This window comes from Sturnus vulgaris, chromosome 13 (assembly GCF_052056855.1).
Source record: "Sturnus vulgaris isolate bStuVul1 chromosome 13, bStuVul1.hap1, whole genome shotgun sequence".
In the NCBI taxonomy this organism is placed as follows: domain Eukaryota; kingdom Metazoa; phylum Chordata; class Aves; order Passeriformes; family Sturnidae; genus Sturnus; species Sturnus vulgaris.
The window spans coordinates 14,680,875-14,693,669 of record NC_142255.1 but is presented as its reverse complement, the minus strand read 5'-3'; the positions used below and the strand labels follow the sequence as shown (position 1 = coordinate 14,693,669).

The window sequence follows — 12,795 nt, the reverse complement described above, 5'->3', positions numbered from 1 at the left end:
TCCAAAGGAAACTCAAAGACTGATGGGACCTGATGCCTTTTATGATCACCACCTAAGACTTGGATTTCTCAGCAAGCCTTTAAGGTGTTTGCAGGGGGGACAAGACCCAAATCTAAAAAAGCATTAAAGTCTAAACCTGAGCCAAACCCTCACCACTGTGGCTGTGAATGAAGATATAGATGGAGCCCTCTCCAAAAGGTTGTCACTATCAGTCATGAGAAGTCAGGAGTTAAAAACTGCTCTTGCTAGTCTTTAATCCTGCCCAATCCTATGAACTCCCACTGAGGATTACAGGCTCCCCATGGTCCAGGCCCTCCCTGCACAGCTGGGAGCTTTTAGCTTAGCACTATGTGTCTGCCCCCAGGGAGCAATTTTTGGGAGAGAAATCCCAGATTCAGAGTGGCTCTCTCCCCAGGTATTCAGCAGATTGGCACACAGAGCAGGACGGAACTGAACAGAAGACAAGGCAGCTGTCAGCTGTACATCCCAGCTCTCCTACACTCTTGAAAATTAACCTGGAAAGAAACCAAAATGTTTCCAAATCTAGGGAATTTGCAGTTCTGAAATTCATTTAATTCCACAGTGAGTTTTCTTTTAATTCCTTGTGAATGAGTTTCTCTTTCCAAATCTGGAGGATTCCATATCAATTTCAATCCTTTTAGAGTTTTAATCTCTCTTGCTAGACAGAGCGGCAGAATGTAACGAATTTCTGGTTTAAATCATTGCAAAACAGAATGCATTTAGAGCAGAATGTTTCAGAGAGGTGTTAAAGATCATGCCGAGGAAGCATTCTGAAATCAAATTTCATCAGAACTGGCCGCTCCATTCAATAGATGTGACATTTCTGTGCGGAAAAAAAAAAGAAGGGTTTTAATGAACTATTTCCAAGCACGTCCCAGAGCAGGTGGTGTGTCAGAGGCAGCGAGTGAGAGGGCAGATGCTGGACAGACTCGAGCAGAGGGCACAGGTGCCCTGACCCAGCCGAGCATCTTCCCTGGCCCCGAGGAGCAGAGAGGTCCCCAAGGCAGAGCAGAGGTAGGAAAGCAAAGCTGTGCCCCCCAGAAGAGCAGGGACTGCCCAGCCCTTGCCTGAAGTGCTCTCACAGAACACAGGGAGAGCACAGGGCTGGAACAACCCTGCCAGGCAGGAGCAAAGAGCAATGGCAGCATTTATTCAGACTTCCACTGCTGTTAATCCTTCACTTCTCTGTGCTCCCAAATGGATTTGCTTTGCTGAACTGAAATACTAATCAGGCAAAGCGGTGCAGCATCCACGTGCCAGTTTAGGCATGGGAAGCAGCTCCCAGGACTGTCCCAAAGCTTTCCTGCCTGAGCTGCAGTGCCCCTGTGCAGAGCCCCTGCTGCCTCCACTGCCTTTGATTGCCTCGTCACCTCGTGCTGTTCAAAGGCACCACTTCCATTTCAAGTTTAGAGCTCCTCTTAAGTTTGCTTCTTTCCTGGCATGAAAATACCCCACAGGAAGAGATGCCAAGGCTTCCCAAAAGCTGGGCCCTCCCTCCTGCTTAGACTTTGACAGAGATGTAAAAGATCGATACTATGAGCATGTTCCTTTTATATTAGTCCTGGCTTTTTTTTGCGTGCTAAGGCAAGAGAAAGCCAAGGAAACTCAGCCAGCCCTCCACCTCACTGACTTTCAGCAGATCTTGTGGTGTCTGGAGCATCCTCCCACGTGCCAGCCATGCCATGTCTCTAGCTGACAGCCATGACCCAGCTCAGAGCATGTCCCCAGCTGACACTGCCCTGCTCCCTCTCCTAACATGTCCTTTCTCTTGTGGCAGTCACTGCAAGGCTGGGGAAAAAATGTAAGATAAAATAATAAAGCTACTTCAGTAGCCAAAAAGAAGCATTTCATCCTCTAAGGATGTGTTTGCATTATCAATCCAGAGAAACAGCTCTTCCTCCCCACACCTGCACAAGAGATGGACAATCCACACCTCCATGCAGACATGGACTTACAGCAGGAACAAGCTGCAGAGACAACACTTGCTAAAAATGAGTCAGAGTTATGGCCATCCAAACCCCAAGGAGCATCTCCAGTCCCTATCCCCTGTACAGGCAAATCCTCTGCTGTAGCCCAGAAAAGCTGTGGTTGTCCCATCCCTGGAAGTGCTCAGGGCCAGAATGGATGGAGCTACGAACAAGCTGGTCTAGTGGAAGGTGTCCCTGCCCATGGCAGGGGGTTGGAAGTAGATGATCTTTAAGGTCTCTTCCAACTCATACCATTTTATGATTCCATGGATTCTGTTCAGCCTCACAAATTCATGCAAAATCCAAGGTCATATTAGGACAGAAGACATGACTATACATGCATATATGTATTTTTAACCTCTGTATATAATTAAGAGCCTTTTTTACCCTAGGAAAAAGTCTAAATAGTCTTAACTTTCTCCAAAAGAGATTTAACAAATAGATTAAGGAGACCAGGACCTGCCACAAAGGAATACATACAGATATTTCAGCTGCTACCAAAGTACTGTATACCCACAGAAAGATTAAACCATCACCTGAAACACTGCTCATCAGGAATGATGAGGTGTGTTTGCCTCTCTTCAGCAACATGACTCTTGACCACATTCTGACTGTGACAACAGTGGCAAAGGACTTGAAAGGAGATGTCAGCTACCAACACTGTGTCGTCTGTGACAGCCTCAAAGGAATAACTAAAAAGGTCATTGCTTGTCTTATTTGATGTGACGTAAATTTTATTTCAAAGTCCATCTAGAAAGAGGCTCCTGGAATAGTGACTGATCCAAAATGGGGTTACCTGCAGTGAGAGGGCTAATGTGGAGGCCTGTGGTGCCTCCTGATGTAATCAATACTTGAAGCATATGGATGTGGCAGTTTAATTTCTCTACTTCAATGAGCAACAGATGCTCAGTGAACCCCCCCATGGCCTTCCTGTGTGCAAGATGGTCAGCACCATCCTCAGGCTGAACTGCTGCCCCTCCATGCAGCACGTATACATCATATTCTTTCACTTTTCTGTATGATAACCTGCAAACTTTGTTCCAGTGCCCACTCCAAAAGCTTAGTGGCCAGAAGCAGACACTAAGATGTGTACACAACAAAAGCCACAGACCTATCCATATGGACAAATAATGGGAAAAGCCCATGCAAGAGAAAATCCTTGCAACAAGGATGAAAGGATAAAGAAATTAATTTTACTGACTGAGTTTCAAAAAATTTATCCATTTACCTTTCCTCTGAATTTCCTCATCAAGTCAAAATTTCACCTTGACCTTCCCTTAATGAGCAACCACATCTACTATTCAAGGCATTTTTATATATTTAGACAACACTTTTTTCCCCAAAGTCTTTTTTCCTTCCCACCTGCATTTCACTCAACTCCCAATTAAGGTGACTGCACAGGGAGTAAGTGATTTTGTCCTCATTTATCTAAATGCATCAGGCAGTAATGAAACCTGCTCTACCACAGCAATAGGGAGTGAGAAGCAGCTACAGAAACACCCTCTCAGATGAAGGATTTTCCAGTACAGCCTAGAGAAAGGATATCTGCCCACACTCTCCCATGAAATGCTGGATCCTCAGCTGACTTTAATTAGAGACACCTCCATTTCCATCACTGCAGGATGTGATGTGAGGCTTTCTCTCCAATTTTCTACAAATCATACTCTGTCCTGCCATTTTGCTGCTATTCTGGCTGGTATCTTCCTCTTCCCTTTTCAGTTTAAGAGCTGTGGTGATGCCCAGCACTCATTGCTTTGTATCAGGATTGCACTAAGCTGAAACTCAGGTGCTGGGAGCTCTCCTCTTTTACGTGCCCTTGCTGGCTTGCTCTCTGTTTTGGGAGGTAGAGGGGAGCAGGACATGCTCCCAAATTTCTCTGGCAGCTGTACTCCCCTTCATTGTTTTAGCAACTCCTTAGGACCATCATGCATTTATGAAGCTTAAAAAAAACCAACGCAATGCTTTCAAGTCACAAAGACAACAAAATCTCTCAGATGCGGACGGCACCAGCGATAATGAATTAGAAGCTGAAAGGTCAGGTCACTGATTTCGCGGGTGACTTTTTGGCGGGACAGAGGACCCGCTGAGCCTGAACCCGCCGGGTGTCTCACCTCGCAGCTGCTGGAAGCAGGTGGTGCTGCTGTCCCCATCCAGAGGGTGCCGCAGGACGCCGTTGCTGGGCTTGGGGCGCTCGTAGTCCCTGTCGGGCAGCATGGCCTGCTCGCTGTCCCCAGCGCGCTCCGCCCGCGGCGGCAGCGACTGCGGGAACCCGAACATGGGCAGGGACGAGAAGAAGAGTAAGGCACCGCAGAGCAGGAAGCCTCCCCACCACGCTCCGATCCACCGGGGGTCGTCCGGGGTTATGTCCAGCTTACCTGCGGAGAGAGCAAACACGAGTCAAACTGGGCCACGGGGAGGGGGAGACAATGCTGTGAATGATCCTGCGGGCTTGTAAGAGTCAGTCTGGAGTTTCCCTTATTTGCCTCATGACCGTCGCAAGAAGACCCCGAGGACCCACCCCAGTTCTGGCCTGGTCGTCTTTGGACAGGAGTCTCTGGCCTGGCCGAGGGGGATGCTTGCCAAGACTGTTTGCAGGTGTGTCGTGCTCACTGGACTGTGCTGTCATGGTACCAACTGAAGACTGCATGTTCTGCAAGTCTGCACCTGCCTCTCGGAGCACCTCACAATGGTCCGTAACTCTTCCCACCTCTTGGCCAGAAGCCACTCCCTTTGGAAAAGGACTATAAAAGTGACCCTCTGGAGAAGCTTTTGAGTACTGCCCACAGATGAAGACCTGTCTATTGGCTGAGGACCACGAGGATGTCCGTCTCATCTGTTGGTAGCTATTCCCCCATTCCCCTCTTTTTCTCTCTATAGTTCGTTTCCTATATCTCTCCCCTCTATTGCAACTGAGTTGCTAGCATTCAATAAAAATGCATTGCTGTGACTAAACTGATTTGTCCCCTGCTATTTGCCTTTTGCACCTCTGAGATCCAAAAACGAACTATCACGACCCCCGCCTGCGTTGGCAGATCGTGACAGGGCTGCAAGGTGGTTGTTGGGGCTTTTGTTGGCCTTTGTTGGGTGGTGATGATGCCTTAAATAAGTTTTTCTGTTCTGCTTGGATGTGCTCTTCCATTGTGCTTGGAGGGTGAAGACAAAACAGTCTGATTCCAGCTAAGGACTCAAGGACAATTTCTTCAAACTTCAGGCCCGAAGCATAAACAATGTGAAAAGAGGAGGGTGGGCATGTAAGCAAGCAAGGAGGATGAAACTTCATGATTTGAGACTATTAATTGGACAGCTGACTCCTGCATGCAAATGGACTGAAACCTATAAAGATGTGAGATCTCGTGACCAAGGCCTCTTCTTGCTTCCATCTTGGAGCCATCCAGGCAGGGGCCATGATTGGTATTGCCAGGGTGTGGCCTTTGAAGGCCTCTCAATAAATATCCATTTATTCCCCTTACTCTGTTCCAGCTCCTCTGGGCATCAGCATGGGGCACCAGACACAAGGTGGGAGCCCACAGTGCACCCCACAGCTGCAGTGTGTGAGCCACCAGTGCAGTGTCCTCTGCACCCAAGAGATCCCTAGGGCCAGCTCCCATCACCTCCTCTATCTAAATGTCCACCCAGCCTCTGCAGCACCCTGTAATCAGAGCTTCTCCCTAATGCTGGCCAGGGGTTTTAAGCACAGAATCACAAACGAGATGGGACTGCTGTGGAACATGTCTCGAGCTGCTTTATTATTGTTTTTTCCTCTCAAGCATCAATCTCTTTACATGGTTGGGACAGTGGGAAGATGCCAGCAGCTCATGCACTCGACAGCAGCCAGAGAACATGATGTTACAACACACTTTGAAAGTTTTTTGACCAGTAACAAAAGCAAAAACATATTGCCAATAGTTCTATCCAACCACTATAAGTACACATACCTTTAGTTAAAACAATGCTTGTTTATTTCGAATACAATACCTACTTGTAAGCCTTAAAATACAATGCACAGAGCTCCATTACTAAGCTTAGACCTTCCTAATATCTTGCTAGATATACTTTTCTGCAGCTTAGAGACTTATTCTAGCCAAGCGTTAATACACAGACCATTGTTCTATTTTTCCTTGCTTTCTACATCTCATACAACTTTGCTGCTGACAAACCTTATGCTTTCTGCTTAGCTCTAACTGCAGTTTGCTGTCTCTGAGGCCTGCTTTTTTGCAGCTTTCCCAAAACCCCCTGATTTTAAGGATTCCCACACTCCCTACTGTTTCTGGCTCTGCCAGCTCTTGGAAGCTGCTGTATACCTGTGTCCCTGTGCTGGCACTGAGGATTTGGGTATCCCTGTCCCAGTGTGTCACACTCACCTGGCACACCTACTGGCACAGACCTGCACAGAGAAGGACACTGCTTACCACCCTATTCTCCCAGGTGCTCAATGCTCCCTCTGCTTTGAATTCACAGCCCTCTTCAGCAAAAGAGAGATTGGCATTTGGGCTTTAGGGGCACCTGTGACAGTGTGGAGCATGAAACAGTCCTAAATATTGGAAAAGAAACCCACCCACAGAAACAAATGGGCTCAGGAAAGTACAGAAATAATCAGAAAAGGAAGAAAAACAAAAATAAAAGGCTAGAGTATCCTGTAGGCCGTCACTCAGCAGAGGTAAGGCCTAAAAAGGGTCTGGAGTCACTGTGGGGAAATACAAATAAACAGCAGGAGAGGAAAAATGGTTATTCTAACAGCTGCCTTGCTGCCACAGCCACAGGGGTACCCAGTGTTGGAGCTGATTCCTGGGGGACACCCAGGTCCACATGGCTGGAATAACAAGCTCCTCTGTTCATGGTGACTGTCTGGTTATTGCCACTCTGAAAAATCTGTCTCAAGTGAGGCAATCAAGTTGTCTCTCAAGCAGAGACAGAAGGAAACTCTTTTCTCCTTAGGGAAAATAACACGTAGCTCTCAAATACAGATAAAGTTTGAAAAATAGTGTTGTGGAGGGACTGGATACTTCTACTGTTATTTCCTCCTGCCTGAAGTGCATTTTTTTCAGGTTGTTGGGAACACAACAGCGTGAAGAGTCAGGCAAATCAGAGTCTTTTTCATATTCCCTTCCTAAAATAGCAGCTGGGTGATGGGCAGTGCAGCAGTGTGCCCTGGCATCCCACATCTGCCCAAAACAGGCAGCAGGACAAGGCTCAACCCACTGGAGCTTGTTCTCTTTTTGCTGCCTCAAGCTGCAAGGCAGAGCCAGCTGCAAAGTGGAAACTCTTTCCCATACAAAAATAAACAGAGGCCATGTGTGCCCAGCTTTTGCACGCCAGTGACTGACCATGGCCAAAGCCAGCTGGACCTGGAGCTGGGAGCACTGCACCCTCCCTGGAAAGTGGCTGAGCCACAGCCCTTCCAGGCTTCTCAGCAGTAATGTTCTACAGTTCTTCTCTGTGGCTCAGTATTTGTCTGGGATCTTTTGAGCTGTAAATACTGAGCAATGTCTTATGTTAAAAATGGCCAGAAGACACCAAATTAATTTTTTTAGCTAGGTCAGCATCTTGCCTCTGATGTTAACCAGCTGCAGCTGCCCAGAAAGCCTACAAGAATAAAGTCAGCATATATTATTCTTGTGGCTAGGGGGCTTTCTAAGCTAGATTTGGTGTCATGTTCATTTTTTCATATATAAACTTATGCAATTGCTTTGAAATCCATTTGGAGATTTTTAGCACCTTATGGTGAGGAGTTCCACAGCTTCACCTACTGGGAGATAAAATATTTTCTTCTTTACATTCATATTTTAGTGTAAATTGTACTAAATGGTCAAATATCTAACAGGTTTCAAACAGCTCCTCTGCCAAACTAGGCTTTGGTAAAGCCAAGGAATGAAAAGGGGCCATGTGGTGTTTTGACCAAACTGCAGCCAAATGTCTCAGCCATCCCAAAAGATACTTCTTTCTCATTTGATATTATTTACATTTCTTCAGCTGTCATGTGCATGCGAGATCAAAAAAAGGCAGTAACACTTCTGCAGATTTGCACAATTCTGTTCTGAGTCCTGCAAGCTTCAACTCCATCCAAATGCGTTCTGTGACAATGCATCTGCAACATTCAGGGGCTGAAACACACCCTCCCCTCCAAGGGACAAAAAGGGACCCCTCACAAGGGTCTGTGGGTCCCGGTGGAGCTGAGAACTGTGGAAAAAGCACCTAGAGGGAAAAGAATCAGGTTTGCTGTGTGCAGCCAGAGAGCTGGGGAGCAGCAGAGAACAGCCTTGTACATGTTGCCATCTCATGGCTGAGAACACACAGTGCAGGCACCAACAAAAGCAGAATTTGGTCTAAATGAACAAAAGGACAATTCGCAAACAATCTGCTTTAACCCAGTGAAGTCAAGGTGAGCAATTATCATTTAATGCTTTGGAGAAAAGCAATAACGCCATGGGATCTTACTGGTGTGCCTCCACCAGAACCGGGATGGCTCCCCCACACCCTGGGCAGCTCCCCAGATTTCACCCTGTGCTCCGGACACAGCTACCCCAGCATGACAATGCCACAGTGCTGTTTCACAGTGTCCTTTCAGAGCTGGGATGAAACTTATCTCATAGTAGAAAACACAGAAGGGAACAAATTTTCACCATTACAAATCTGTTATTTATCAGAACAGTGATGAAACATTTTGAATCTCAGTATTAAAACCCTTCTAAAAGTGACACTCATCCATGCATGAGGCACTGAAGATGGGATGACAGACAGTTTCCTGCTTGTGAAACATCAACATTTTTGTCCTGATGATAAAAAATTTAGCATATTTGATTTGAAACCAAACCCAGTTCTCCTTACTTGTGTCAATGAAGACAGCATCCACATAGATTTTGGTACAGAACGAGCCCAAGATAAATCCACAGGCTGGTCCAAATACCAGCATCGTAAACAGGATCCCTACAAGGAAAGAGAAAAGAGAAGATTAGTACCAGGCTCTGGTTATTCATTGCAAGTTGTTCTGCTTGTCTGCTGTAAGATGGTATTACCTTCGTGATGCCAGATAGATAGGGACATCTCTGCATTGAATGCTCCAGGCAAAAGAGCACCCTAAATGTGTTTTGCTTTTCCATATCTCTTCAGGAAAATGAACAGATGGAGGTGTGATAATGCTGAAGGATTTCTACTGAGCTGAGAAGACACAGTGGACATATGCTGTGTTTTGGTCGGCTGGCTGCTCTAAAAGATGTCTTACTCAACAGCACAAGGTAAAGCAGACCTGCCTTCTCCTCACAGGCAGCTCTGTCTTTGCCACCCCCACCTAAAATCCTGCTAGACAGAATTTTCAGACATTAGGGACAGCAAATCTACGAAACAAGTGTTGTCACAGACTGCTGGATAAAGTCCCTTTACAGAAGTAGGAGCACTTTTCCAAATCTGTGAAGCCCTTCTCCCCATCAGACACACAATATTCATGATGTGTGGATCTTCCAGCTTCTCACAACTGCTTGTTCTTTCTGCAAAACCTGCGTGAAATTGCCAGTGGAATGGCAGAAGAGCTATTACAAGTAAATTACTTATTTGTTTCAATACAGTATTTAGAAGCATTTATTTTCACTCCCATTTTGGCCCTGAAACAGGAATGCTACAGGCACAGCGCCAGCTCTCAATTATCCAGGGCAGAAAGGCAGGGGGACACGAGGATAATCCAGAAAAAGAAGCAGTTAAGATAACACAAAACATTTGTAAATTAGACAATAAGAACGTATTAGGTACTTTCACATTTGGGATAACAACAACATTTGGGAAAAAAACAACAAAAAGTCCCCCAAGGACCCTTGTAAATGGCTTTCTGAAGGGAGCAGGGCCCGACTGAGCAGTGTGGAGCAGAACAAGAGCCTGGATTTTCCCTCTGGGGCAAGACATTGCAGATGGACCCATGTGCCTGGTGAGGGGGGCAGCTCAGCAGGGATGTTCCAGCAACAGTCCTGGTGTCCCTGCACTTCAGAAATGGCCCATGAAAGAGCTTATTTGCATCTGGGTGCTTTGCTCACTCTCCTAATCTCTCTGGGGGTGTTGCCTGGCATCTCAGTGCATTTATAATGCACTTCATCACAGCTATCTCAGCTCTCAAGTTCCTTATCTGGAAACTTTTTAATTCCCAAGTTCCCTCTCTGTGCATTTCTTAGGAGCTGGAGAAATTATCAGAGCTGCAAAAAAATTCCCAGACCACCATCCCCAGGCAAGGCAAACCTCACCTGCCAACAACAGCTTAGCCAAGCAGAATAAACTGGTACGGTCAGAAGCAACTTCACCTTCATTTTTAAAATGCAGGGTGCAAACTAATTCCTCCAGGTTGTTGGCACTGGGATTGGCTGGATTAGCAACCAGGGACAAAGCAGAGGTGCCTCAGCCAGCTGCTCACACACAAACGTGGTGCATTAAAGCCTTCGTGGCTCATCTCCAGCAGCACGAGGGGCAAACGAAGGAGGAGGGAGGAGAAGTGCCAGGTTGTATGAGCTGCAGCGAGGGGACACTGCTGACAGGGCAGCAGCAGGAGCTGCCAGCCCCTGCCCAGTCTCTGCCAAAGCTGCAGCAATGCCACCGTGTCACAGCCTGTGCTGACAGCTTGAATTATTCCCCAGGGTCTGTGCCCGTGATGTCCCATGTCACAAGCTGAGCAGCCATGTCCCCTCCTGCAGTCCCCCTGTCCTGGGGTGCTGGGTTTGGGCTCCATCAGCCAGCAGTACACTGGGGAATTTGTGCTCCTCGAGCAACAGAGCTGCTGAGCCTTGCTCCTTTGGGGATCCATAAAGCCTCACAGGGAAGATCCATGGTTACTGCAGAAGCATTTCGTGGGATGTGAAATGAGGGAAGAGACAGGCTGGGAGAGCAGAAAAAAAGGGATTTATTTTTCCCTTTCCACGCCTCAGCCCCATCTCCCCTCCTTCCCAGCCCCAAGGCCAGCCCCACTTGTGGCTATACAGTTTCCATCAGGATTTTATAAAATATCCATGTCACATAGTTTTTTGGTCACTAGATGGCATCAGTGTTTGTCACTCAGCCCCCAAGTGCCATGCGGAGCAGGCTGGGTGACAGTGATGCTCATCCTTGCTCCCAAAACACGATGGTGCTCCTGGGGTCCTACAGCCCCAAGGAGGGTGGCAGTGACATAGGGCACTGCCAGCACCAACAGATCTGCCATGCACACACTCAGTCTGTGCCCCTTCCCTGTCTTCATGCAGAAAATCACAGGTTTTTGGACAAACTGTTCTATAATGGTGAAGTTTTCAGGCACAGAGTTGAAGGAGACAGCTTGTAGCAGAGATTGCCACGGCTACTCCTGTGATGAATGGGGCAGCATTCAAATACATTTGAAAACGGAACTTTAATTCCGAATTTCTATGTAAATATAAATGTAGTCAAGCACATAAGGACATGCTGGGCCCCATATCAGCTGGAGCAATGACAAATGGAGCTACTCAGGCAGAAGGAGAAGAGCCAGCCAGTTCTACCCCCTAGGCAACACCTTTGGATGCATCAGTGTTGGGTTGAGCAGGGATGGAAGTTTGTCCCGTGATGATCTTCAAACCACAGAGGTGTCTGACCATGTGTGTACAGGGAAAACCACAGAACTGGTGTTTGTTTCATGGAGCAAAGTGCAAGACAAAGAACATGGAAAAAGATCATTCTTCACCAAAAGCAAAAAGGAAATATTTTCCCCTTTTCCAAAAGCAGAAGAGAGCAGGAACCTGTGGCTGGTGATACAGCAGCAGCAGGGAGATGCTTGCAGAGAGAACTATCTCAGAAAAAAGGCAAACATCCAGAAAGCTGTAACCTGTGCAGGCACAGGTGACAGATGAACACTGCCCCTCCTCACACTATTGCATCTCAAAACCACTATGGCAGAACCAAGCTCTGTCCTCAGTTATTAAAATACCACATTTCACATCCTAGTGGCTGCAGGAAGGCACGATTTGCCATGCCCTCACTAGAGGGCAATGTGGGATAGAGCATGCACTGAAACACCTATCTAACATCTTGCAAAGGCTATTAAATTATTATTCACCTCTAGGCTAGCTTTAAAAAAGCCATGTTAATTGTGTTTTCTCTTTTTCTGTAGTTTATTCTAAAATCACGAAAACAACCAGTTCACCCCCATGCCCTTTTTTATCTTTGTTTTGGGACTAACGAAATCCTAGGGTTGCAATAATACTATTTTACACTTTAATTCACAAATCAAGCAGACTGTGGAAAAACCCAAGGCATGGACTGTCACAATGGATAGTCCAGGGTCTGTACAGAGCAGGACCACGCTCAAGGATCAATGGAGCATGCTGCTGGGCACAAAAAATAGGCCAATTAAGCAATTGGGATAGAGCCTGTGGTTGAACATTTATGCGGAATTGAGGACACAAGGGGAAATTAGGCAAGTTCGAATTCGCTTAAGACATCCTTCCCCTTTTGAGAAATCCTGTACAACTGCTACCACCCCCACTACTAAGTGGAGAACACTTTCCACATCACCCACCTCACCATGCAACCACAAAGCTCCTGTTTAGTAGAGAAGAAGGTCTGGCAAAGCCCTTTTCCCAGTGCTGGGGTTGCTAAGAATTCAAATGTGCTAAATTTGTGGCGAGCTTTAATACCACTTGCTTGGTCTTTTTCCCATGTTTCCCTCTAACTTTTAGAGGGAAACCTCTAAATACCAGGAGCAAACAGATCAAAGGTCCTATCCTGGTTCCACCAGGCTCTTGGGAAACTCCCACTGATGTCAATAAAACCAGTGATCAGTACAGGCACTGAAATTTGATTTTATTTTTAATCTCAGAGTCATTTTTTT

The 12,795-nt window shown here is 46.6% G+C and overlaps 1 protein-coding gene across 1 annotated transcript in view; it reads right to left on the bottom strand.

Annotated features, from left to right (window-relative positions):
- SLCO3A1 (solute carrier organic anion transporter family member 3A1) overlaps positions 1-12,795 on the bottom strand; it is a 137,145-nt gene that overhangs the window by 28,284 nt on the left and 96,066 nt on the right. Inside the window, exons 3-4 of the mRNA XM_014888824.2 lie at positions 8,814-8,912; positions 4,100-4,363 (exon numbers count right to left, since the gene is read on the bottom strand). Coding sequence (XP_014744310.1) covers positions 4,100-4,363; positions 8,814-8,912 — 363 coding nt within the window. The remainder of the gene's footprint in view (positions 1-4,099; positions 4,364-8,813; positions 8,913-12,795) is intronic.